Here is a 26,795-nt window from a genome sequence, read left to right as displayed (position 1 = left end):
TCAAGGACCTCTACCCAGCCACAAAGATCGGGGATTACTGCACACAAAAGACCAGCTAATGACACCCATCAATCACAGTGACAGATAATCTCTTCTTATCACAACAATACACCCACAACAAGACACACTAATCACCCATCTCCTGAATGGGACAAAAGCCTATTTCACAGCCATAAATACTCCACTCCCAAGCAAACTACACAAGAGCACAGAGTGCTGTCCTCTGAAGATGCCGGCTACAGAGACTGGCAAAACGTTAGGAAGAACAATCTTCAGAATACAGCCAAAGAGACCGAAAAACCCACAAGAGCCATTAGATCCCGGCCATGAAAGCCTTCGCAAATACAGAGTCTTGCTTGTTTGTTGATTTTTACAGGGGCGTGAAGAAGGGATGAATAATGGTCCCCTTCTTTGATATTTCAGTTGTATTCCGATTATACAATGATCAACAACTGAATATGGCATATAAGCAAGTATGTGAACTTTAATTATACATGTCATTTGACCATTGTTGAATTGAGGGTCTAAGTATATGAGACCTCAGCTTTGCAATTAAATAATTTCCACAGCTCTGTTTGGTCATTGGTTTCATTATAAATTGATTGTGCAAGCATAGCATTTTTCAAAAAATGCATCTCTGGAACACTAATATCTTCTTCTTCTTCTTCTTCTTCTTCTTCTTCTTCATCATCATCATCATCATCATCATCATCATCATCATCATCATCATATGCTGCATTTCTCCCATCAAGGGACCCAGAGCAGCTCACAACATTAAAATTCACACAATTTTAAAACACAAGTTGAATATTAAAGATAAATTAAACAATATATGATTTCAAATACAATTAAAACATGAAAACATAAAAAAGATTACAATTTCTGCTGAAATGGGGAAGCTGGCATCTTGTACATTTTCTCTCTCAGAATTCATTGTTGAACCTAAAGCTTGGGAAGTTATTATTTTGAACCCCAGCTTCCAAGAACCATTAACAACATATCCTATTGACCATGAAAGCTGTAGTCCAAAAAGGTAACTTTTCAAGGCTATTCACAATCGGTAGGTAGTTGGCAATACAATTAATTTCTAGAGAAAAGTGCATAATAATTCCATGTTTTATCCTCCCTCCCCCTTCCTGTATATCTGCAAGAGCAATGCCCTGACAGTACAATTGTATAACTGATTTTATTGTACATTTTCTAGTCTTGGCCATGACTGATTGGTCTGTGCAGTGTCAGACAAGTGAATGCTTGATATATGTGATGTGCATGAAGCAATGTATTTTTGTCCAGCTTGCTGTATATTTTTAAAATAGGCTTAGAAAATGTGATTATGCTAATAACAATAAACAAACAGGATATCTTAGCAGGATTTTTTTTACCATAAATTAGTAAGAACTCTACAGATAGTAGCAGTCTGAATGTTTTGCATGTTTGCAGCTGCGTGTTTTTCCTTGGGATCACAGGGTTCTCTTGCTAAAGCCCAAGCAGCAAGAGTATGTTCTATGTTGGGCATGATCTAGACATGTGACATTCTTCTATCTACTGTTACCCCTAGTGAAATTTTAATGGATATTCAGGGCAACCTAATTTGTCTAGCTATTGACAGTGGAACCGCACACCCAAAGGACTTTTTATAACTTAATTAGTGGACTTAGCAATGAAGTTCGGCAACATTTTGCCAGCTTTGTTATTTAGCATTCATTTATCATCAACGTAATGCTTAGAATTTATGGACCACATTTCAAGTGCTCAAGGTGGAACGAAGCTGGAATTTTTTTGTATTTTTAGTTTTAGTTTAATATTTTATGTTGCCAAAAAGAGCACATTTTGGGGAAAGTGCACCTTATGGACTTTCCTATTTATCATCTAAAAGCAAGTGTACAGTACAGGCAGGAATTCTATAGCAACATATACATATCTCTAACTACTTAGGACTTTGAAAGCTTAACATTAGAATCTTGAATTGAGCCCAGAAATACACTGACAATCAATATAACTCAAACAATATTAATATTTTCAAAGCCCCTGGCAGCAGTCAATGATATGGTTGTACTTCTTTGCACCACTTCAAAATTCGAGATGTTTTTGCAAGGCCACCCTCTTGTACAGTCTAATCCAAAGGTCACTAGAGCACAGATGACTGAAAGACATTACCTCTGATTAGCAAACACTGTAGCTGGTGTACTAAGCAGAGCTGGGGAAAAGCCTCCCCTACTACTGATGCCATTTGGGCTTCTCAGCAGGTTCTCTTTAACAAATTGTCCTCCTATTGTCGATGAATGATTCATATGTGTGTGTATCAAGCTAAGAACATTGACATGCTCCAGTTCAGTTTGGAAATTGAAAGGGCAATTCTTGAGGGTCAAAGACAGCTCTACCACTAGATTAAACAAGGTGGACTTCTCAGGTGGTTGATGAAGGTGGGCAGTAGGAAGCAACAGAGTTGCTATATGGCCTCTCCTGTGTGTCTAAGCTAAGCTGTGGTCCTCAGGTATGGTGGAAAACATTGTTCCACCAGTAGTGTCAAAACATTTGACTTCTGTGTTTGGAATGCAGGGATCAGTCTTTTATCTTTTGTTGAGTGAGCACTGCTGTGGGTCCAATTAAAAAGCCCAGGTGTTGCAAGTCAGACCATAGTGGATCATAAAAGCACCCCCTTTACCCCAGCATATGACAGCTTTTCAGCAAAACGACATAATGAAAGAAACAAGAAGACAAGGGCAGATTGAAAAAAATTAGGAGAAAAACCATAAAAACAAAGCTGTCTTGCTTGGTCATGCACAAGCTGCGCACCCACCCACCCACACACACCCACACACACCCACCCACCCACACACAGAGTTATTTTGCTTTTAGTATTTTGTTTTCTTGATGCCACAAGGGATCCGTGAGGAAGACTTCAAGATTTTTTTGGACCTACTTAAACTATTGTTTCCCTACCGCAGCTGCAAGTCAGCTTGAATTTTTAGTACATTCCTGACCTAGGCAAAGTGTCAGCCTCAGCCCTGCCCTCAAGCTGTTGATGCTTTGATACGTCTTCCAGCTCTGAGCCTCACATTCTGGAGAGAATTATTAATGAAGCCTTTAAGATATTTATTCTTGCATCGTGACAGACCTACCTGCCAGTGGCTACCTATAAACATTCAAGGAACAGCAAGCTTCTGGGGAAGAAATTTGTAGACCAACTGGACCATTGCTTTAATCTTTAGTACATTTCTAAGCTTGAAATTGCAGCTTTTATATACCAAACTGTTTATGGACTGTTAAAATAACCCACCTTTGCCTAAGGATCTTTTCGTTGGATTTATATTTGGCCGGTTGCCTCACCGTCTCAATGAGGATGTCTTCTGTGTGCAGGAATGGAGAGAAATGACATTTGGTGGGAGGAAATGCTTGGTCACTTGAGGCCCCACCTCGTGTTGCTTAGGGTTAATTCTGGAAAGCATCTATGTCTTGCCTTGATGGAATTGTGTTGGATCCTCTGTTTGTTTAAAAATTAGAGCCCTGACCCCATTCCATTTAGTTCTTTTGGAACAAACATTAGGCTGAACAGATTGCACTTTGTGAGATCCCTTTTAGAAACCAGAAGGTCTCTTCAAATCATTTTGGTAGCACGTTTAGCAAATAGTTTATAAAAACTTTGATAAAACTGTTGGTGGACGGTTATACACAAACACATTTTTGGTGGAAGAACTTTATTGGAAGACAGAAAGATGTGTAATTCTGCTGATTTTCTTGGGCTGCTTTGGAGGTTTTGCAAAATCTTTCTAGATCAGCATGGCGAACTGGGTTCTGGTGATGTTGTGTTGTGGGAATTTCACTATCTATATTATCATTTCTAGAAGGCTCTAACAAGGGGCGTCTACCTGCTCTGTGCATTTATGCTATGGTCTTTCAGCCATTTTACTTAATATCTGTATGAAGCATGCAGAAGCACTTTGGGATCACCTACTCAAGGACTTGGGATGAAGTGCCAGTAGTGTAGCTACTTAATTCCATTCTTCCTTTATATGAGAGACAGCTAAGGTGGTGGGTGTTCACTGAATGCCTGGATTCACTAATAGGAAGGATGAAGGCCGATAAATTAAAAATGCAAGGACAAGTTCCTGCAGATAGATGCTGATTTTTCAGTCCAGAGAGATACAATCCAAAAAGTTATGGGAAAAGTGCCATTTTTCTTGAAGAAACAAATTCACAGCTCAGGGATCCTCAATATTATCTCGTTTCACTTATCAGCTGTGTCCCTTGCTGAAAATAGTCAAGTTTTAGTTATCCATTGTCTTGGTAACTTGTCCTTTGGTTTTCTTGCAACGCCTCTGAAACCAGTTCAGCAGGTCCAGTTGGTACAGAATGCAATGGCCAGAATTTTGACTCTCACTGCTAGATGGGACCACTTTTTGTGCCTTCTAACAACCTCACCACTTTTAGCCAAGTGCAAAATGCTAATGCTCGTGGGACTGAAGTACTTAAGGAATCACCACCTTTTCCCATACCAACCTGATTGTGCATTAAGATAATCAGATAATTGTTGTTGTTGTTTAGTCGTTTAGTTGTGTCCGACTCCTCGTGACCCCATGGACCACAGCACTTCCACTGCCTCCCGGAGTTGGGTCAAATTCATATTGGTCGCTTTGATGACACTATCCAACCATCTCATCCTCTGTCTTCCCCTTCTCCTCTTGCCTTCACAAGAAGGCAATATTAGCTGATTATAATCAGATAATATAATCAGATAATACCCTGCTTCAACTATCTCCTCTCTTAGAAGTGAGGCATTTTACCACAAGAGAGGGCCCTATTTTGGCCACGTGACTCACTTGTGGAACAACCTCTCTAGGAAGATTCTCCCGGCACTGATTTTCCTGTTTTCTAGGCAAATAATTTTATATTCAACATTAAGTCTTGATAATTTGACTCTGACTTTTGAAACTCTTTTTTCTGCTGCTCTTATGTTCGTTCACACACCTTATGCCTGTATTCTTGTTTTATACAAATTAACATTATAAATCAATTTAAAAGCATCAATTAGTGGGAGGATTTCTGTGACATTTTGTATTTTCTCTGCAACCTACGTTTGAACTGATAAGGAAGTTCAAACATGATTATGAGTAATCTGGCCTTTCTCACCAGATTGCTCAGAAACATGTTCAAACCCACCCATTAGCTCAAACACAGGTTGCAGGAAAAAAAATGACATGTCATAGAAATCCTTCCCCTAATCATCATCATATATATATAGTAGTGTGAACATATTAAATAATACTTAGATCTCCTAAAAGTTCAACATACTTATGTTATGAAATAAATATAAGACTGGTTTCAAGCCACCATCAATCTGCTCACAATTCTTGCCTTGTGTTGTCTCGGTACAAGGCTAGCATGGTATTGAGAGAATATTCATCCATCTTTGTTATGAATAATCCATGGCATCAAACAATAATGGGCACTGTGATCTAAAGTTTAGCATATTTTCTAGCATGGACTAGGTTTAACTCCTTATGTGAATGAGAATTTCTTGGGTAATGTTGGAAAAGCAATAGTCTCACAGCTGATGGAATTTCTCCATCTCTTTAAAACAGGTTACTAGGGACGTGGTGGTGCTGCAGGGTCAGAAGACTAGCAGTCGTAATATCGAATCCACACGACGTAGTGAGCTCCCGTCACTTTGTCCCAGCTCCTCGCCAACCTAGCAGTTCAAAAGCATGCAAATGTGAGTAGATAAATAGGAACCACCTTGGTGGGAAGGTAAAACGGCATTCCCTAGTCACGCTGGCCAGCATGGCAACGGAAACTATCTTTGGACAAGCGCTGGCTCTACGGCTTGAAAACGAGATGAGCACCGCCCTTTAGAGTCGGACACGACTGGACTAAAAAATGTCAAGGGGAACCTTTACCTTTACAACAGGTTATTACCATATTAAGCTACAACCCTGTATCTGGAAGTAAGCCCCATTATGTTTAGCAGGCCTTATGTCTGAGTAAACATGCATGGAACTGTAGAGTAAGATGTTCAACTGCATTTCACGGATGTTATGGACATTTACTCAGATGCAGAACAAAAATCTTCACATCATGCAGACACACTACTAAGCGAATATATAGATTAGTCTCTTTAATCATTAAAGTTTAATGGGAGCCTTTTGTTGTAACATGGGAATATGGTAATCTATTAGTTGAAACTGTACACATTTATTAATCAATGGGCACCAATTAATATTTTAAATGAGGAACTTATACAAGAAATAAAAATAAATCACAAAGAATAAATCCACAGTCATGAGTTCTATCTCTACAGAAGTACAATAAATAAAATCACATCATATGCAAATAGTTCTACTTACATCAGTACAAGAGATGTACTCAGTATAATAGATGTGCAGCTTTCCATTTTTTAAACCAAACCACTATTATGCCTCTAGATTATCCAGTATATTTTTCAGCATTGTTAATACTGCCCATAATGAAGGGGGAGAAGCAGACCAAATCAAAATTCCATAAAAGGACTCTGTTCTGAGCCCTTTTAATTTTCTAAAAACTATGTATGTCACACAGGAATCAATTAAAATACGTTTTCACCAAAATGTATTTGTTTTCTGGACCAATGGTAGAGTTAGGGACATGTTCCACAAAATGATTTTAAAAAGGAAAACTGTAGGCCTATGTTGCTATGCTATTAGGAAAAAACTAAATGCGTATGGTGACAAACTCTGAGCAGTTGTTTAAAAGCATATACAGTACAGTAAAATCCAAGCACAGATTGGTGCAGCTACAATCTGTAGGTTGTTCCTAGGTTGCAACACAGCATGATTACAAGCCACTTGAGATTATGTGTTTATCTTATGTATTTAAATTAGTGGGACAAAAAGCAGTTTAAATAGCTTGTAGATGTCATTTTGAGGGCTTCATCCTGCATCACAACTCTTATTCACAGGAATGCCTCTCAAAACTACCTTTGAAACATGGGAAAGGTTTATGCACCTGTGAACGTACAAGTAGTACACATACTGTCCAGTTGCTCCTAATTAGGTATCGATAGATCCTCTGAGGAATTCTGCATGGCTCAGGAATTTTCCAAGGTTTCCTGGAAAAAGCTGGAAACCTCAGAACAACTTTCTGAGCCAGTGCAAGAGCTCAGAACAATGGTATCTGAGCCTCGCAAATACTTCTATCCTCTTGCCTTCCTTTCTTGTTGTTGGTAGAAAACTGGTAAAAGCAGTCACCAGATATGCTAGTAGAGAGATGAGATCTGAGGACTGTGTAGTTTTTTTGAAGAGCTCCTGTAACTGTCCCATAGGGAACGGACACGTGGAATTCAAAAGAAAATGCCCGGAGGCATAAATGTGAATCATATGTGCACATAGACTTAATTTCTCTTGACTGTGGCCACTGTGAGACATGGCTTTTGGAATGCTACTGAAACTGGAATGTTTAGTCTGGCACTTGTCCCACAGTGGTGAAATTCTAATTCCAGTTATTCTAGCCGTCAGTCCCTCTGGCCTTGTTACTCTCATAGGCAATGTTCATGGTTGTGTTTATTTAAGCATGTATAAACTGCAACTGTCAAAATGGAACACGAGCAACGAATGATACTAAAAATGAATGCAAAAATGCCTCATGATTATTTTTACTTAATTAAAACATGTTTCTTTCATTGTTGGCACAACATTGTAAGTTTCAGAGGGCACAGGCTATGACTTTGTAACAAAGTCCTGAAGCACTTATGCTAGAATAGCTTCCATTCATTTTTCAGAACTCCTTTATAATAAGTTAACATGCTGCTGTTCAGAAGAACCCAGCATTAAGACAGTGTAATGATTATTCTAGCATATATCAACTGCCACATGGTTAGACTGATATAAACATTGCCATGTGGTCTAAGAGCCACTTGAAATAATAAGAGGAAGTAAAATGGCTTTTAGTTAAAAACGTCTGGGACACTGTTCATATTTCAGTATGTTATAAACCTCTTCAAAAATGCTCTGTTGGATCTATTTCCTTTCTTTTCATATGTCCTTTAGGGAAAATTATACAGTGGAAACACCAAGGATGCATTTTAGATCTTTAATATATTGCAGTACCTTGTAGAGCTTCATTATATAAGTATCACAACTTAATATATGAATTTCAGCAATAACATTAATAGTGTAATTTGCTCTTGCTGCATAACATTTGGATTAATGGTTTATGTAAAATTTTAAAGCAGCACCCTTAGAAACCATTTCTACTCTGCTAAATGTTTGCATGCCCAAAGAACTGAAGATAGTCTTGGAATAAAGATATTTTTATTAGGGGAAAAGTATCTACATAACACTTTACTGGATACAGAAAGCTTTGTTTTAGTTTTATTTTCCAAAGTGTTGCAAGGATTCTTTAACCAGAAATATTTATCTATTTATATTCCTTGCTCTCTTTAGAGAAAAATCTACAAGGATTAAGATCCTCATCCTCACTGAAGTTTGCCTGGAAATGTCTTTTGACTGTAATGATACTCAAATAGTTTTCAGAAATGTTATTAATATTTTAAAATATCTTTCCTCCAGTGACACTTACTAGCCAAATTTCTATGTTTTATCAAAGGACTTGCTTGTAAATCACACACACATTAATTTTAAAGATCTCTCATCCTTCCTTCACTGTCCATTGAGGATTGGACTGCACAAAGGATAGTGCAGTCCTTACTCAAACATGCTGCAACAGTAGGGGGTTAGATAAGGCATACACTTCTTCTGTTGGCTCTGGAAACAGATCACCTTCATGTAGTGTAGTGGACTTTGTATGATATATGCATGAATAATACCCAGAAGTTTCACAGGGAGACACTTCCTGCCGTATGATGACAATTTAATAAATGCTTGTCAATTAAATTCACACTATTATATGACAGAGTCAAGTGATTTGTATAGCTGTAGTTCATCAAACTTAGCAACTACCTTTAAAAAAAGAAGTTAAATTATGGTATTTCTACATAGGTATTTCTACATAGGTATTTCTAAGACTGTAAAATGAAATTTGAGATTTGGCATTAAAAGTTTAGCATAAAATTCATCAAGGTATTTTGTTCATTTTTAACACAAAAGCTGTGAGGGAATGCTCTGGCAAGCCTTGATCATGTCATTCCTAATTCAGACTCCTAACTGACTGACTGAACTTAAAGAGCTGTATGCTACTTTACTGTACTATCAAAACAGGTAAGATAATGTCTTTAAAAAGATTTGGAAGCCAGATTTTTAAAGGATGATTCATGTACAGCACTTCACTGGCATGTATTTTAATACAGACATCGCCATGTGGCTCCAGATATACTGTGCTTGTACCAATTTTCTGACTTCAAAAGACCTAAAAAGAAACAGATGCAGTGATACTTTACATTGTAAAGTGGATGCAATGATACTTTACATTGGTCCAATTTCTGCTGGCAAATGTAAAAATCTGAGCAATCTTGAAGGGCTGTATCAAGTTGGAAAATTAGAAATTTCCTCTAGTATGATTTGGTTCAGTAAAATGTGCATCCAACCAATTTTTTTTAAAATCTTTCAGCTGCCTCGATGTGAGCAGTTATAGTCTTATTACGTTCCCAAATCACATTTCAGTGTATTTTATTGTTCGTAGATTTTGCTAATCTAATCTAGAGCACACAAGAGCCAGTTTGTTGTAGTGAATAGTACTGGACTAAGGCTGCAACTATATGGCCAAATACTGTGGGATTTGCTGTGGATGTAGTTGTTGGAGCTTCTATTTTTTCAGCAGACTATTATGTTTCTGTGGTATAGTATGTGTGTATGTGCTTGTATGTTATGGGAAACTTTTGAAAACTGTCCTTTTTTCCTAGTGCCGTGCAGCACTTTAAACAGCCCACTGGCTTTACAATGAACCGTAAATGAAGAGCTGAGGATCAGCAGGGGTGGGACCAAAGGAAGTGGGGACTGTGGTATGGATTAAAGCATCAAAGATCTGATGACTGAGGGGCCAGCGTGGACACTCCCACCGAAGCAATCCACAGCTTTCATGTGATAACCTAATCCGAATAGAAGCATAAAACAGTCTGAGAATCAAACTTCAACAAAGCTGAATCACTCCAATTCAGTTTGCCAGTGCTGTCATACCATAAGACTTAGGACACCACAGATTCAAATTACTGCATGGTCATAGAAAGTCACTAGGGGATATCAATGGTAAACTCCTTGAACATTTCACATACAGTACTTTGAAAACCCAATCAGAGTCATCCTAAGTTGGAAACAACATGATGGTTTATAACAAAGAACAACAATTAGGCAAAAAAAAAGCATTACTATATTTTCAGTGGCAAGAAACTAAGTTCTAACGAAAGTCGATCAGTAAGTAACTTGATGGCACATGACAACAATCTAGATAATAATGCATCTGTTGATTTCAGCTGAACAAAGCAATTTGCTTTAATTTAATTAGTCCCAAAAAACACTGTGATATATAGCTCTGTTTAACTGACTGTTTACGTTCATGGGGATCCATGATGCATTTCTGTAAAACAAGTTTTGATGATTAAAAAAAAAATCCCTGGAAAAGATTTTATCCTAAAAAAAACAGTGTATATTCTCAGTTTGTGAAAGCTGATAAAAATAAAATAATAACATGAAATTAAAAATAACTGATAGTGAAACAGCAGCAGATTATTGAAAAGAAAACCTGATTACTTACAACCTAACCCAGTGGTTTTCAAACTCTTCTCTGAGATAATGTGGGTTGCCTGGAAATCTCCAGGGTTTCCTCAGGAGAGGATCAGCAAGAACAATAAAACCTCCCTGAAACACAGCTGGTTGTCCATCTCCTCCTGCAATGTACAGCCACAGGAGAAGACAGGTGTATTTTAGCTCTACAAACGTATGCTTTGATTTCTGTTTTTTTAGTATTAAATATATTTCATTAAAAACTTTTAAAGTGTACACAACTGCACATACTACATGCAAATATATATGCAAATCTACCCAACAGGAACATTTTTTTCAAGAATTTTCCTAGTAGTATACATTTTAGCATAATTTTCACTAACATATTCATTTGTGTGCTCTTTTCTTTATATATGCATTTTTGTCTAGAATTTTTAATCAGAGGACTCTACTGCATATCAGTTCAAAACCGACAGTAGGTATGTTTGCCTTAAAATGCATAACAAACTTCTTGCCCATCCCTAGTTCTAGATCACAATTCATTTCACATATCATAGCAATGAGCTCAACACAACCTGAGTACATACTCTGTATGTACATACTCCGTATGGGCAATCTCCAGAGAAATCTCTCACACGTCCATCTATGGGCTTTGGAGGGCCACACCTGATCTTACATTCCCTCAATTTTTTTTGTCCATACCAAAATGGTTTTTATTACTGAAATAGCCCTTATGCCCTGCAAGTGGCTATTTTTTTAATAGCACACTTTGGAGGGCCCTCATCAAAGCATAGCAAAATTTGCATACACACACACACACACACAGTGTATGTGACAATTCTAGGAGTGCTGGTGATGGGATACGTGCTGGAGTTAGCAGCCAATGAGGTGGTACACTCCAAAGAAGGAAGAATATGGCAGATGGGGCCACACCCAAATAGAGCTGCCACCTTCAATAGTGGGAAACATGAAAAGCAGAAAACGCAGGTGTCAGCTGGAGGTAGAACCTTGCAAGTGTACAGATGCTGGGAACGGACAGGTGTGCCTAGCACAACCTCTGCCTCTCTGGTTGGCAGGAGGTGGTTTTTCTGGCAAGTGTATAGATGGTCACTGGCAGATAAACTGAAGTGAGGAACTGACTGTGAAAGCTTGAAAGTCTGAAGCAAGAGAGCCACACTAAAAACATGAGAATAGCCAACAATGCTAAGAGAGTTTCTTATTGTTGCTAAAGATTCATATAACCTTATGATGAGAGATGGATGTATTAAGAAAAAATCTTGATAGAGAAAGACTGGGAATATATGCACAACGTCTCGGTTTCTTTATAATCAGTAGAATCTGGCCACTAAATCAGAGAGGCATGCTTGGGGAAAGAAAGGGAAGGGAAGGAGGAAGACTGGCCTAATAGGCAATGGTAAAAGATATTACTGTTATATACATCTAAGAAATTCTATGCTCTATTATTCACACTTGGAGAAAAAAAAGCTCTACAAGTGTGCTTTCACCTTGATTTTCCATTGTGAAATAAAACAATCCAAAATAGACATTTTCCAATACAAAAATATAAGATTAAAATACCTAAAAATAAAATGTTAACCCAAACTGTCATCTTTTATACAACAAAAAACTTTTCAGTTGTCTTTACTGTACAAAATGCACCACTACACCTAGTATTTACAATAGCTAAACCAATCAGGTCTCAAAGATGGCAGTGGGATATTTGCATCCTACTCAAGAATCCCTAAAAGGGATTATCTTATGTAGCCATTGGCAATCTTGTAATAATTTACTCAGAACTAAGCACCACAGGCTTCAGTGGAACATACTCCGAGCAATCGCCTGCTTTTCAGTAACAGCTATTTTATGCAGTCATTAGGACTATCCTATTTGCATGGACATCACATATGCATGACTACAAAGATCAAGGTTCTCAACTTGTTCACCAGGTTAAATTTCAGTGGTGGTAACCAAAAGGCTTAAGGAGCAGCAGAGGAACCTGGTCTGAATGAGGAAGGGCAGAGAGGAAGCCAGACCATCATCTGAACTTTCTGCAGTCTTCTGCCATGTGTGTATAAATACACACATGTACAGCAATCGATGTACAATATAAGGTGCTTTATCCCATTTCTAGTCACTAGCACCACCACAACCTGGTTTACAATTAAACAAAATGGAATGGGAATGGCTTCATAGAAAGACTGGTATAATTTGCAAAGTACAGGTAGAAGAAAGAGATTTTTTTAAAAAGATTCTATTTTTAAAAGTCTAGTAGAAAGCAAGCAAGACAGTGAGAGGACTAACTAAAACATCTTCTCTAAATTACTAATATTGTTATTGTTGAGCTTTTAAAACAAATATGGGAACATTCAGAAATGCACCCTCATCCACACACTTGTACTCTTAAAGTTGAAAATCCACCTTATTACCTCAGTTATTCAACCATCTGATACTACTTCGTTTATAGACTAGATCTAATCTTTTCTGCAAACATTTTGTGCAAGCAGCATTAAAAAAAAATCAAAAGAGAAGGACATGTAGCAATGGATGCATAACCCCAGAGATCTCTGACAGAATTCCTATACATAGGATGTGGAAATGTTAGCAGTGGAGGACATTTCTTAAAATAAAAATCCCATGAAAATATTCATGTAAATAGAATTTCTCTTCAGCAAAATTTCTTTTCACAGACACACCTGTGAACAGTCACTCAGTTGATATCAATCTCAAGCTTATCAGTGAATAAATCATTTCATAAGGATTGCTATGGCAAGCTTACTGAAAACCAATGTGTCACATAAATAGCTCTTTAGAATTGCCTCCCTTTACTCAATCTTGTGGTTTCTTATATTCCAGTTACAAATGTATATCCACCATGTACTTCTCATTCATATCTTGCTCTCACAGGTCAACCTATATTCATGTTTCTGATATGAAATAGCAGTTGCTTTTCCAAAATCACATATATATTTTTGATAATCTGATCTGGGATAAGAAATGGTCAATGAAGGATCATCTGAAGTTCAAAAGAAGTCATCACAAAGAACCATTCACATTTCCAAGAAACAAAGCAGCTGACCAGAATCACCTGTCTTAGAATAGTTTTGAAACCATCTTGCCAATATAAAAACTGAACTGTCATTCTCCTTTCACAGAGATTTTTTTTAAAAAGCCATGCAGCATACTGTAGTGTGTGAATAATTCCTGAGTTTCTGAAAGAAATTAAGACAAAGTTACTCTACTTTTAGAATGACGAGTCCTTAATAAGCTTCTTTTCTGCAGCTGTCTTTGGTAGTTTTGATTTGTCTATAGACTTTTCCCACAGAAGCAATGTGTTCATGCAGCAGAAAAGTGAGACCGTATAGAGTCTTCTCTTAGCTGTCGGTGTTTGCCAGTATTGTATTCTTCCAGTTGACTTCTCCTCTCAATAGTTATTTTGTATTTTTTCCTGTAGAAAAGGAATGGGTGGCATAGAGTAAGAAAAAATGCCTTCTAGTTTCAGATAAGAACTCGCTCCACAAAAGAATGTGTGTCAAGGATGGACATATTTTATGACATATAAAATGGAAGAATATGGCTGCCAAAAGATCAGAGCACTTTTGCATACTCTAAAACTTATTTCCAAATATCTCAGATAAACTTCTTTTTCTTTTAAAATATTGAAACTTCAATGATCAGGAAATCAGTATAAAGCACAACTGATACTTTGGCATTAAGACTACCAAATAGTGAAACTGTTCAATTGTTAGCTCCCTCAAACATTTAATGGAACTGCTTCAAAACTGCAAAATATAATTTCCTGTTGACTTACTGTATTCTTTATCTCTGGCTAAATCATTACTCCCCCATTAAAGCCCTATGCAGAATCCTATTACACCTAATACTCAAACATACCGTATACAGAGCTAGGAAATGTTACATTTTGGACAACAGGTCCTAGAATTCCCCAGCCAGTTGACTGAGGGATTCCTCAAATCACAGCTTTTAAGAAAAGTGACAATACCAAACACAGAGCACTATATCTACATATCCAATTAAATGCTAGTAGGGATGAGATTTTCAGATTAACATGAAAGAAAAAAAAAAACACAGACATAAGATTTTCATTTTTGTGGGGTTTTTTTTATTGTTTTCCAAAAGTGAGCCTCTGAAACATGCATCACTCGTGTTAACATAAGGGGGTACACAAAAGTTTGGTGTTCTTTCATTTTTCCTCTTTTATTTAATCTTTCTTCCAAACTTTGTATGTGATGCTTCTTTCACCCTTTGTATGTCAGCCTGATAAATTTGTCATTGAATAGCATTGCAGGGTGTCTTCTGAAGACTTGGTGGTGTGACCAACAAGGGCTCTTGACAGCCAGTCAGAATTTCTGACTGGAGGGGGAATGCTGTATCTCTAGGATGCCATATAACCCAGTAAGGAGGGGGATTTCTAGAAAACTAGAATGCTGTTATGGTGGCTGTGTAATTAAAGAGCCCTACTAAGATATGGGGTCCTAAGGGCCTTTCTTTATATATTGGCTGGTTCTGGCATGCATTAGAGAAAAACAAAGTGTATGTTAAGCTTCTGTGAATGCAAGCTGTAACTCTATCCACAATGTGGCAGTTCCATCACTAAATGTGTGGCGATGATTAGCTGGGGAAATAAAACCATGTGTAGTTGATGGAACTGATAGCCATTTTTGTGTTCATGGATGTAATCACTGGGAAACCTCTGTGTAGAGCTTGCATCAAATTTCTGTTACTGCCTGTGCAAGTGTGTAGCCTCAATGCTAGTTGGAAGTGATCACATAAAGAGGACAAAAGGCAAATGAGCCTCACTGATCTTTTGTTATAAACAAAAAGGGAACATATTTTCTTATTTTTGAAAAATATATCTGGTGGGCAATACCTTACATTATTGCATGAGTTAAAGATGACAGACACACATACATAGCGTTCTTCCAAAATAGAACCAACCTGAAGAAGTAGAAAGCCATCAACAATCCTGCTCCTAGCAATGCACCAACAACAATTCCTGTAACTGCTGATTCTCCTAGGCCACCTGCTTGAAAAATTAGAAAGAAGAAGTAAGCAACAGCAGTTCATAGAGAAATATAGTGAACTGCACAGAATCACTGAGAAATGTATTATAAATAAATCTCTTTCCAGATTTATTTTTGTATTGTGTGTGTATCTCTGTGTTTTATATTTAGTTTGAGACTAGTAAATGAAAAAAAAAAGTTTCCAAACCACTGAAACTCACTGACAATTACAACAGAGATGTCCCAACTTGGAAATGATTTTCAGAGAAAGGCAAAAAATTTTATGAATTACTTTAGAATGATTTGCAGGTTTTTTCCTTATCAATATGGATCCAAAGCACAATTCCTCATGGATCAATATGGTTTTTCTGTAGGACCATCCCCCAAACACTGTCCAATCATAAGCCCCATCTCTGCCCACAGACTACAAGACAGATATCATGGGTCATATCATCACATGGCTTTGCAGTGGTTCAAAACACCAATAGAAGTCAGAGATGCTCATGGATCCACATGATTTTTCCACAGGATCTTCCCCAAACCACTCATAGACTCTAGCTGTGTCCATAGGTTATACCACAGAAGTAATGAATTCCCCAGTGCAGGGCTTTGCAATGGTATAAAGATATGGATCCAACATATGGGATCCTCATGGGTTCTTCAGTGCATGGGTTTGCAGTCATGCAAAAACATGCATCCAAAGTACGGATGCATGCAAAAACATGCATCCAAAAACATGCATCCAAAGTACAAACCCACATGATTTTTACATAGGATCATCCCCAAACCACTATCAAATCATAGGGCTCATCTGTGATCCACAGAAATCATGGCTCTCCAAAAGCATGGCTTTGCAGTGGTGCAAAAACATGGATCTGTTGCACAGATCTTCATGGATCCACATGATTTTTATGTAGGATCATCCCCAACCACTGTTCAGACATAGGCCCCATTTGGGCCCAAAGATTACAACACAGAAATCATGGTTCCCTGGGCACATGGGCTTTGCAGTGGTCCGAAAACACTGATCTAAGGCATGGACAATAACATTAGCAACCTTAGAACTGCAGAGCTGGAAGGGACTCTAAGGAACTTCAATTCCAGTCTCTAACAAGGAGGCACAGTGGGAATTGAACTCAAGACCTTTGGCTTCAAAGCCAGGGACCTAAACTACTGAGCTATCCAGCAGTTGTTGGATCCACATGATTTTTACATAGGATTATCCCCAAGCCACTATCCAATTAAAGTGCCCATCTGTGCCCACAGACTACACCAAAGAAATCATGGGTCCCCTAGTGTATGGTTTTGCAGTGGTGCAAAAAATTGGATATGATGTGCAACCCTGACAATTTCTGTTTGGTAAATAAATAGATAAATAGATAAATAGATAAATAGATAAATAATAATAATAATAATAATAATAATAATAATGATGATGATGATGATGATGATGATGATGATGATGATGATGATGATGATGATGTAATTTTACCTTCAAGCCTTATTTAACCCAGAGTTAGCCTTTTTTAAGAAACTGTAAGTGACCAGCCTGCCACTTTCTAATTCTGACTAGCCAAGGTATATGTGTTGCATTTAAATGGCAAATGATTCTCCCAAGATTTTTGAGAGATGTGAAAATTGAGAAGCTGTGGTACAGTCCACCAAACACTGGGGGTGGTTGGGTGGGAAGCAAGGATTCCCAACCACTCAGATGTTGCCTGTTCTGTTATAAAATACATTCAAAGAATCAAAAATTTTGTTTCTCAAAGATACCAATAAGCAGATGCTATTCATCTTTGTATTCTTGAAGGCTTTCACGCCCAGTATCCGATGGTTGCTATAGTTTTTTCTTTTTTCTTTTTTTTTTTGCTGTTTAGCTGTGTTCTGGAGGTTTTTCTTCCTAACGTTTCACTAGTCTCTATGGCCACCCTCTTCAGAGGACAGGAGTTAGAACTCTGTCTGTGTTTGGTGCAGTGTCTGGGATAGTTGAATATTTGTAGCTGTGGGATCATCTTTTTGTTCTTTTCAGGAGATGGGGTGATTATGGTGATCAAGGTGTTTTTTGTTATGGGTGTATTGTTGTGATAATGGGGGAGATGATCTGTCACTGTGATTGATGGAGGTCGTTAGCAAGTCTTTTGTGTGTAGTAATCACCTGTCTTTGTGGCTGGGTAGAGTTCATTGACCTTTTTGCAGGCTGTATTTTTCAGTGCTGGGAACCAGGCTTTGTTGAGTTTTAGACTTTCTTCTTTTTTGTTGAAGCTTTGTTGCTGTTTGTGGATGTCAATGGCTTCCCTATATAGTCTAATATAATGATTGCTGGTGTCGTCCAGTACTTCTGTGTTCTGAAATAGAATTTAATGTCCAGCTTGTTTCAGGGCATGTTCAGTTACTACCAATTTTTTCTGGTTGTTTTAGTCTGCAATGTCTTTCATGTTCTTTGATTCTGCTGCAGATGCTGCATTTTGTGGTCCCGATATATACCTGGATACAACTGCAAGTTATCTGGTATACTCCTGCAGTAGTGAGGGGGTCCTTTTTGTCCTTTGCTGACCGTAACATTTGTTGTATTTTTGTGGTGGGCCTGAATACTGTTTGTAGGTTATGTTTTTTCAACAGTTTCCCCATGCGGTCCGTGACCCCTTTGATGTACGGTAGAAATACTTTATTTGTGGGTGGTTTTTCTTCTTCAGTTTGGTGTTGCTTTCTCGGTTTGGTGGCTCTTGTGATTTCATTCTTGGAATATCCATTTGCCTGTAAGGCCCAATTCAGATGGTTGAGTTGGGTGCTGAGTAATTAAGCTTCACAGTTCCAATTTGCAGAGTCTACCAGTGTTTTGATTATGCCTCTCAGGCTCTTTTAATTGTGGACACAGTTTAACAATATCCCACATTGATAAACTGGAGGGTTTTTGAAGAACTGAATAATATTTATACATCATCAGGCTTATTTCTGACTTACAATAATCTTCCTGGGGTCTTCTCAGTTTGCAGTACTTAGGAGTGATCTGTCGCTCCCTTCTTCTAGTGGTGCTATGTGAGTATGGCACTTGCCCAAGGCCCCACAGGATGATTGTTTTCCCAAGAAGCACAGTGGGGATTCAAACTCCTAATCTCTAGTTTGATAGCCAACTGCACTGACACACTTGGCTATATACCACAGCTGCAGGCACTATAATTTATTCCCTGAACTGTTTTGTATACTCTTAACTGTATCTCTGTGTATATGACCCCCCAATGTATAAAACAAGCCCCCAATTTTGACCCTTGATGGAGGTGGAGGAGCAGTTAATGGGCAACTGCTCCTCCATCTTCGTCTCCTGGTCCTGCTGCCTCTGCTGCCCGCCCAATCACCTCCTCCTGTGCGACTGCCGGGGCTCACCTCCAGCTCATGTTGCTGTGTTGTCCCCTGCCCTAAGGAAACGACTGCTGGTGGAGGTGATCCGGCAGCGGCAGCAGAAAGAAGCGCATGAGAGCACAAGATTGCGTTTTTGCCTCTGCCTTCTGCTGCCTCCGCCACCGGAGGGGACAAGGCAGTGATGTGAGCTGAGCCCCATCAGTCCCACTGGAGGAGGTGATCTGGCAGGCGGGGGAGGCAGTAGCAAGAGGCGCCTGAGCAAGAGGTGCCCGAGTGTGTGTGAGTGACCCTTCGCCTCCGTCTCCTGCTGTTGCCTTGGCCACTGGCGGGGACAAGCCGTGAGCTCTGGAAGAAGCAATTGGGTAGCGGTAGCGGCGGCAGCAAGAGATATGTGTGTCTGCCTCCCGTCTATAAAATGATCCTCAATTTTTCCTCTAATGATTTTAGGAAAAAGTGTTGTTTTATACATGGAAAAATACAGTATATGCCTCCACATCACATTCAACTACATCATCACCTCTAGCTCACTAGACCCTGAAAAGCCAAGGATGCTTTTTAGATACCAGTAAGACAATGAATCTCACGTGGTCCCCAACCTTTTCTGAACCGTGGACCGGTTGGGGGGGTGGGGTCCACGGGGGGCACTTGCATGCATGTGCGGAGGGGTAGGGTGTGCTCTTGGAAGGGTGGGGAGCACTCCTATGCATGTGCGGAGGGGTGCGGCATGCTCGTGGAGGGCGTGTGCTTGGGCACATGCGTGGAGGGTGGTCTGTGCTCACAGAGGGACGAGGCACCCATGCATGCGAGTGGCAGGCCTTGCATGCGGGGGAGTGTGTGCAGGGGTGGTGGTGAGAGATCTGTCTCCGTGGCCTGGTCCTGCCATGGACACAAACCGGCACCGGCTTGCTGACTGGGGATTTGGGACCCCTCCCCTAACAGGGATATCATGAAGCTACTGTCACTAAATAATACAAAACCGTTTGCACATATCTAATTGGCTGATGCTTCACACTCTTGGTTTGGCACCTATGAAGATGAACTACCCATAAAATTGCCTAAAGTTATATGGACTGAACGTTAAAAAGTTTGATGAAGGCAAATTGTAATATTGCTGTCAAGAGCTATACAAGTCAAGAAGTTGAAGGTTCCTATAGAAGTAATTAAGGATAGAAAGGGAAAAACATGCAACTTCATGAAAGAAAAATTGTTGGTTTTCCAAGAATTTTATTAAAGACTATATACAGAGGGCAAACCCACAAAGGAAAGTGTGAGGAATTACGTATGTTGAAAAATTTTTAGGGACCAGTCTCCAAGAGGGAGATAGAGATTTAAGAGCACAGCCTATAATAAAGGAAGAAATAGAAGAGTAATTAGCAAGTTAAAATGGGATAAAAACACCAGGAGCTGATGGGTTAGGGCCAGAATATTATAAGACATTCAGAACAATGCTGTTACCCAAATTAGAAACTCTCTATAATAATATAATGAAGGTAGATGCGATTCCAGCATCATGGAAGCATTCATTATATTAATAGCAAAAAAGAATAAAGGGTTAATGGACCCGGAAGCATATCTACCTGTTTCTCTAATTAATCAAGATGCAAAGATATTTATTGCAATATTGGCAGATAGGATGAATAAGTATACTGATAAGTATATTAAAGAGGATCAGTGTGGCTTTATAGTAGGGAGACAAATGGCCAATTTGACGAGAAGACTTCTAAATATATCATACACATAATAGGAAAACAAAAGTTGAAAGCTGGTATAATTTTGTTAGATATTTTAAGGCCTTTGACTGCGTGGAATGGCCATCATTGAATATGATAATAGAAATATTAGGATTGGGCCAATATTTTAGAGGTGTGATGGGTCAGTTATATTCAGCAAAAACTGCATCTATTATTGTAAATGATGGTCTAATAGAACAAATATCCCTTGGCCGGGGTATTAGACAGGGATGATCCCTTTCCCCAATTTTGTTCACAATACTTATAGAAATTTTAGCGAATGCTATTAGGAAAGATAATTTAATCTGTGGCATAGGGACCAATGACAAGATTAAAATTAATTTATTTGCAGATGATACTCTTTTATCAATAGAAAATTCCTTAAGAGTGATGGATAGGGTAAAATTACATTTAGCAGAGTTTGGAGAGATAACTGGGCTACAGGTAAATTGGCAGAAATCAGAGATAATGATGTTTAATTATAATAAGGAAGAAAAATATCTATTCAGGGGAAAATTCAATATCAGCGTGTTTTTTGTTGTGGGTGTATTGTTGTGATAAGGGTGAGAGATGATCTGTCACTGTGATTGATGGGTGTCATTAGCTGGTCTTTTGTGTGCAGTGATCACCGGTCCTTGTGGCTGGGTAGTGTTTGTTGACTAGTTAGGAAGAAAAACCTTAAGAACATGGCCAAACAGCCCAAAAAACCTACAATAACCATTGGATCCCGGCTAAGAAAGCCTTCGAGAATACATTAATATGGTGGGGTTTGGAGTCAGTTGAGCTAGATCTAAATTTTGAGAATATTATTTTCGAACCATACAATAAAAATAGAGGGAAAATAATTGGCAATCCTTTCCTGAAAAACATGTTATTAATTTGGAATAAGTAGAAGAATATGCTTAGTCCACTACTAATATCACCATTATTTTTATTTATTTTTATTTTATTTATTATGTCCAGTGACTGAACTGAAAACTTTTCCTACGAATCTGAAAAATCTGGAGAGTGCATTAAAAGGACAGCAAATAATTAGATTAAAGGATTGGGTAGAAAGGATGAGGAGTAAAGAGCAAATAAAAAACATATTAGAATGGGATAAATTGTCATGGTTCAGTGTGATGCAATTAGAGTTGGACAAAAGACTGGTTGAGGGAAAATGCTAATTATAGGGAAGTTATAAAGTTTAAGGAAATGTTATTAAAAAAAGGAAAATCTAGAAGAAAATAAAGCATTGAAAGGTACAGTTAGTAAAATTTACAAAATATTAATTGAAGCAGAGGATCAACAGGACCCTCTGAGCATTTTATGGGAACATGATATGAGGGCAGTGATAAACGCTGAGAGATGAAAGAAAATATGGGATGTAAAAATAGTGAAATCCATGTCTATAAGAATTTAAGAGAATTTTTGTAAGATTGTTTGGCGATGGTATCTAACTCCAGGGAAACTAAATCAAATAAATAAAAATTACTCTATGTTGTGCTGGAGGGGATGCCAGAAAACTGGCACATATTTTCATATGTGGTGGGAATGCGAGAGTGTGATGGGATTTTGGCAAATGGTATTTGAGGAAATAAGAGAAATAACCGAACAAAATGTAGAAGTATCTCCTAAATTGATAGCACTTCTATCAATATTTGATAAGGTGGAATATAATTGGGCAACTATAGAATTAATTTCTAATTTAGTCACAGCTGCTAGATTAATTATAGCCAAGTATTGGAAAATAAAACATAATTTTCAATGAAGTGAATGGTATACAGAGTTATGGAATATAGCTATCAATGACAAATTACCTTGTAATTTTAAAGAAAGGACTGCTTAAAAGGCATATTTTTGCAGACATTTGGGAAGATTTTATTGATTATGTATTAATAAAGGGGAAGGAAAGAGCACCATCACAAGAAATGTTACAATTTTTGAAGGAGAATGGAAATCCTTGAAATAAAGGAAAAGGTCTAGTTCTCCATAGGTCCCGGTGAGGGGAGCACTTTGTTTCAATTTGTTTGTGTATAATTATTGTGCTTTATTTGTTTGTTGTTCTGTTTGTTGTTCTTTTGTTTCTATATAATATGTTTTCATTTAATAAAATAAAGATTTCCCCCCCCCCCAAAAAAAAGTAATACTGCTGTCAAGATACAGAACCATCTTTAAGAATAAGCACAGTCTCCCAATATGGATTGGGAGAGCCATTGTTGCGGGCTTAGAAAGCACAAGTTAACAGCACTGTACTTACATGATTTGCATGCTGCATTGCTTGTTTGCTCCGAACTTCGGCTGTCATCTATTCTCAGTTTGTGTTCCCAGGGGTATTTCACATTTGGAAACATTTCCAGCTGTCCCTGCTTTCCATAGTAGTTCCCAATAACCTGTATAGGGAGAAAAAACGTAGCAAAATAGCAATATATTTCCAATCAATATATTTCACAGAGATAAAGAGAAAGAGAGAAATCCTGAAACAGCAGCATATTCAGCTGCTTCAATTTCTGTATATAACATACAGTACATTCTTCAGAAATCTATGAATTCATTATATCCTTACATAAAAAATGTCTCATTTGCCTGTTCTAGAATCTTGAACATCATCAACATACCAACATATAATGGTACCGGAAAAAGTTGCTTCGACTTACGAATGGAGCCTCAACTTACGGGGGGGGGGGAACCTTTCCTGCCCTTTTTTTGACCGAAGTTCATCTTAGGTCAAAAGAAGAAAAATTCTCCTCCTAGTGGTAGAGTATGGATTAACCGGCTTTACATTAGTTCCTATGGGAACTAATGCCTCTACCTACGAACAGCGCCTTGACATATGAACGAAAAACAGCAGGTATGGATTAAATGGTTTTCAATGCATTCCTGTGGGAAAGTTTGCCTCGACTTACGAACTTTTCGATGTACGAACACCGTTCCAATATGAATTAAGTTTGTAAATCGAGGTACCACTGTAAGTCTCTTTGAACTGATTAAGATTTCATCAACAACACCAGGCCAGTCACAGTACGTATCTCAGTTTTGCTCTGCAAAAAAGAATCAAAGAAACAATGTAGACACTGGATAACTTTTTTTAGAGTAATCCACCCCTGTAACCCTCATTTCTTAATGTCTGAGAGCCACACATCTTTGCTTCTTGAAGCTATGGCTCAATGGCTGAAATCTAGTACAGTGGACCCTTGACTTACAGACGGCTTGACTTGCAGACTTTTTGAGTTACAGACTTCTCTGGCCGCAAAATATAGGTTTGACTTGCAGACTGAGATTTGACTTACACACCAGAAAAAAACCAAAATGGAACAAAAACGGCCTGTTACGGGATTAATCGGTTTTCAATGCACTGTAGGTCAATGGAGACTTGACTTACAGACTTTTTGACTTGAGAACCGCCTTCCAATACGGATTAAGTTCTCAAGTCAAGACCCCACTGTAGTGTACAATTACACTGTGTAAAGACTGATGATGTTATCAGCCATGCCCGTACTTTGGTAATTAAAAGTTTCCTATTCCCCTCTCATTTCCTAGGCTCCTTTAGGATCCCTTTAGTCCCGGAGAAGACTTTTTGGGCAGAAGGACAGGGACAGAATGTCTTGAATGTCTGAAAATCTCTCCTGCCAGTCTTAGCTTCGGGGCAACAAATTGCAGACTTTCAAGACTTTCTCCAGTCTTGCAGACCCCAAAGGCTTCCCCAAGACCAAAGGAACCCTAAGGGATCATAAGAACCTGGGGAGGAGGATGACCATTTTTATTACTAAAATATGGCTGCAGGTGATGACATGATCAAATGTACATGTTGTAACTTTGTTACTATGTTTCAGCAAATGGGTCACTTAACTGTTTTGGGAGGCTGCACTGCAATGTCGGTGTATCTCTTTTGTGTATGTGTGTGGTCCCAAATTGCTTTGTTTTTCCTGCAGCTGTCTCTTACATTCTTCTAAAATATGTTTGTTTAATTTTCATTTTTGGTTGTTATCTTTTTTAAAGCCCTTCGTGTTCTAAACAACCAACCTTCAGATAACAATTTGCTGGACAACATTACTTTGGATTCATACCATTTAGGAACTTACATGGTCATGACCAGTGGAAAGGAAACTACCACATAAACAAACATTGCCACCATCATCAAAGAGAGGTCAGCTTTATTAATCGGGACAAAGGCAATTGCAGCAAAATGAATGATGTCCATAAATGCAAAAGGAAAAGAAACCAGAATCAGACATGAGAAAGGCTTTTAAAAGGAAACAGAAAGGATATACTAGATATACAAAAACACTAGTCATACAATCGTTGGATTTCCTGTCCTAGAAAAGATCTGTACATGAACATCTGCAGAGACTGAGGGTCAATATGATCTCTCCTGAATATCCTCATTTTTATAGACCTTGGCTTAACATATTGTCCCTTTCAGCTTTCCTCAGATGACTTTTGGACCTTCAATCTTGTTCACAGTTACCTTCTGACAGCTTCCATTTTATCACTCAGTCACCATAGTGTATAGTCATAGCCACCACAATATTACAAAAGATCTTCAAGCATACACGAATAGTCCATTCGTACAAACAGCTTGGTATACATCAAATTAAATCAGTTCACTGTTCTTACAGTTCAATAGGCTGAAATCCAAAATGTATTTTGAAGTCAACTGGGCCTTAGAAAGCATGGCTAACAACAAGGCCAGTGGAGGTGATGGCATTCGAGTTGAACGATTTAAAATCTTAAAGGATGACGCTGTTAAGGTGCTACATTCAATATGCCAGCAAGTTTGGAAAACTCAACAGTGGCCAGAGGACTGGAAAAGATACATTTACATCCCAATCCCTAAGAAGGGCAGTGCCAACAAATCTTGGCATCTCATTCAGCAAGCTCAAAAGCTAAGCCATTAATTCTAAGCCATTTAGGGCTTGGCATGTTGGAACCAACACTTTGAATTGTGTCCAGAAATTGATTGACAATGATGAGTTTTTTGTAAAGATTATTTGTTTATTTAATTTATACCCCTCTCATCTAGACCAAAGTCTACTCTGGGCAGCTAACAACACTCCAAGTAACAACAATATTAATACAATTGAAGATGGTGAAATAAGTTAGGTATTGAGAAGGCCACCCAGCGAGGGAGCCAGACAAATTTCTGGGGGGAGATTGTTCCTGAGGGGCCACTGCTGAGAAAGCCCGGTTTCTTGGAGAGATAACTGGGCTACAGGTAAAGAATAGATGAAAAAGAATAAATGAATGGAGGAAGATATAGAAAATGAGGGTTTTAAGATTTATGTCAGTGAGAATAAGGGAAAAATTTTAAACTCAGTTTAAGATGGTATTTAACACCGTTAAAATTAAATAAAATTAATGCCAGTCATCCGAATGTCTGTTGGAAATGTGAGAAAGAAATTGGTACATACTTTCATATGTGGTGGGAATGTGAAAAAGTGCAAAAATTTTGGAAACAATTTTTTAAAGAATTAAGCTATATATGTGAAAAAGATATAGAATTTAATGCTGAGATTGCTTAGTTATCAATATATGAGAATATGGAATATGACAAAATGACTAAAGATTGATAACCAATTTATTAACAGCAGCTTGATTATAGCTAGGTAATGGAAATTAAAAGTTGAATTGCAAATTGAAGAATGGCACAAAGAAATATGGAATATAGCAATAAATGATAAATTAACTTGTAATTTAAAGGTTAAGAAAGGAGAGCTAAAACATTTTTTATGAAATATGGGGTAAATTTTTGGAATATGCCTTAATAAGAGGAAAAGAGAAAGCTCCAAATCAAGAATCAATGCAGTTTTGGAGAAGAGGACAATAGAAGAACAAGAACAATAAGAGGAAGATTATGGCAAGAGGTCCCACATACGGTGGTGGGGAACACAGTTAAACTGTATTTTAGTTTATATGTTATATGTTTTTGTTTATGTTATAGTTATAGAATTAAAATTTTTTTTTAAAAAAGAGACATGGTGTCTCCACTGCGGAGTGCCTAACAACCTCTAGAGTGTTTTTATAGACAATGGCTACTCCCCTACCCCTCCAGTCTACCC

General features: G+C 38.1%; 1 protein-coding gene across 5 annotated transcripts in view; it reads right to left on the bottom strand.

Annotated features, from left to right (window-relative positions):
* Positions 1–26,795, bottom strand: part of NPR3 (natriuretic peptide receptor 3) — a 97,387-nt gene that overhangs the window by 18,131 nt on the left and 52,461 nt on the right. Inside the window, exons 6-8 of one of the 5 annotated variants that reach the window (XR_013541156.1) lie at positions 22,997–23,129; positions 15,606–15,693; positions 13,889–14,094 (exon numbers count right to left, since the gene is read on the bottom strand). Coding sequence is in view for 3 of the 5 variants with exons in the window: in XM_020807108.3 (XP_020662767.3) it covers positions 13,983–14,094; positions 15,606–15,693; positions 22,997–23,129 (333 nt within the window). In the remaining 2 variants the exon portion in view is untranslated. Of the gene's footprint in view, positions 1–9,797; positions 14,095–15,605; positions 15,694–20,237; positions 20,369–22,996; positions 23,130–26,795 lie in introns of those variants that run through there. The other 4 variants (XR_013541157.1, XM_020807108.3, XM_020807109.3 and 1 more) reach the window with 4 other exon arrangements.

The sequence above is a fragment of the Pogona vitticeps genome, chromosome 2 (genome assembly GCF_051106095.1).
Source record: "Pogona vitticeps strain Pit_001003342236 chromosome 2, PviZW2.1, whole genome shotgun sequence".
NCBI lineage: Eukaryota > Metazoa > Chordata > Lepidosauria > Squamata > Agamidae > Pogona > Pogona vitticeps.
The sequence above is the reverse complement of the archived record's forward strand: the minus strand, read 5'-3'. Positions and strand labels throughout refer to the sequence as shown.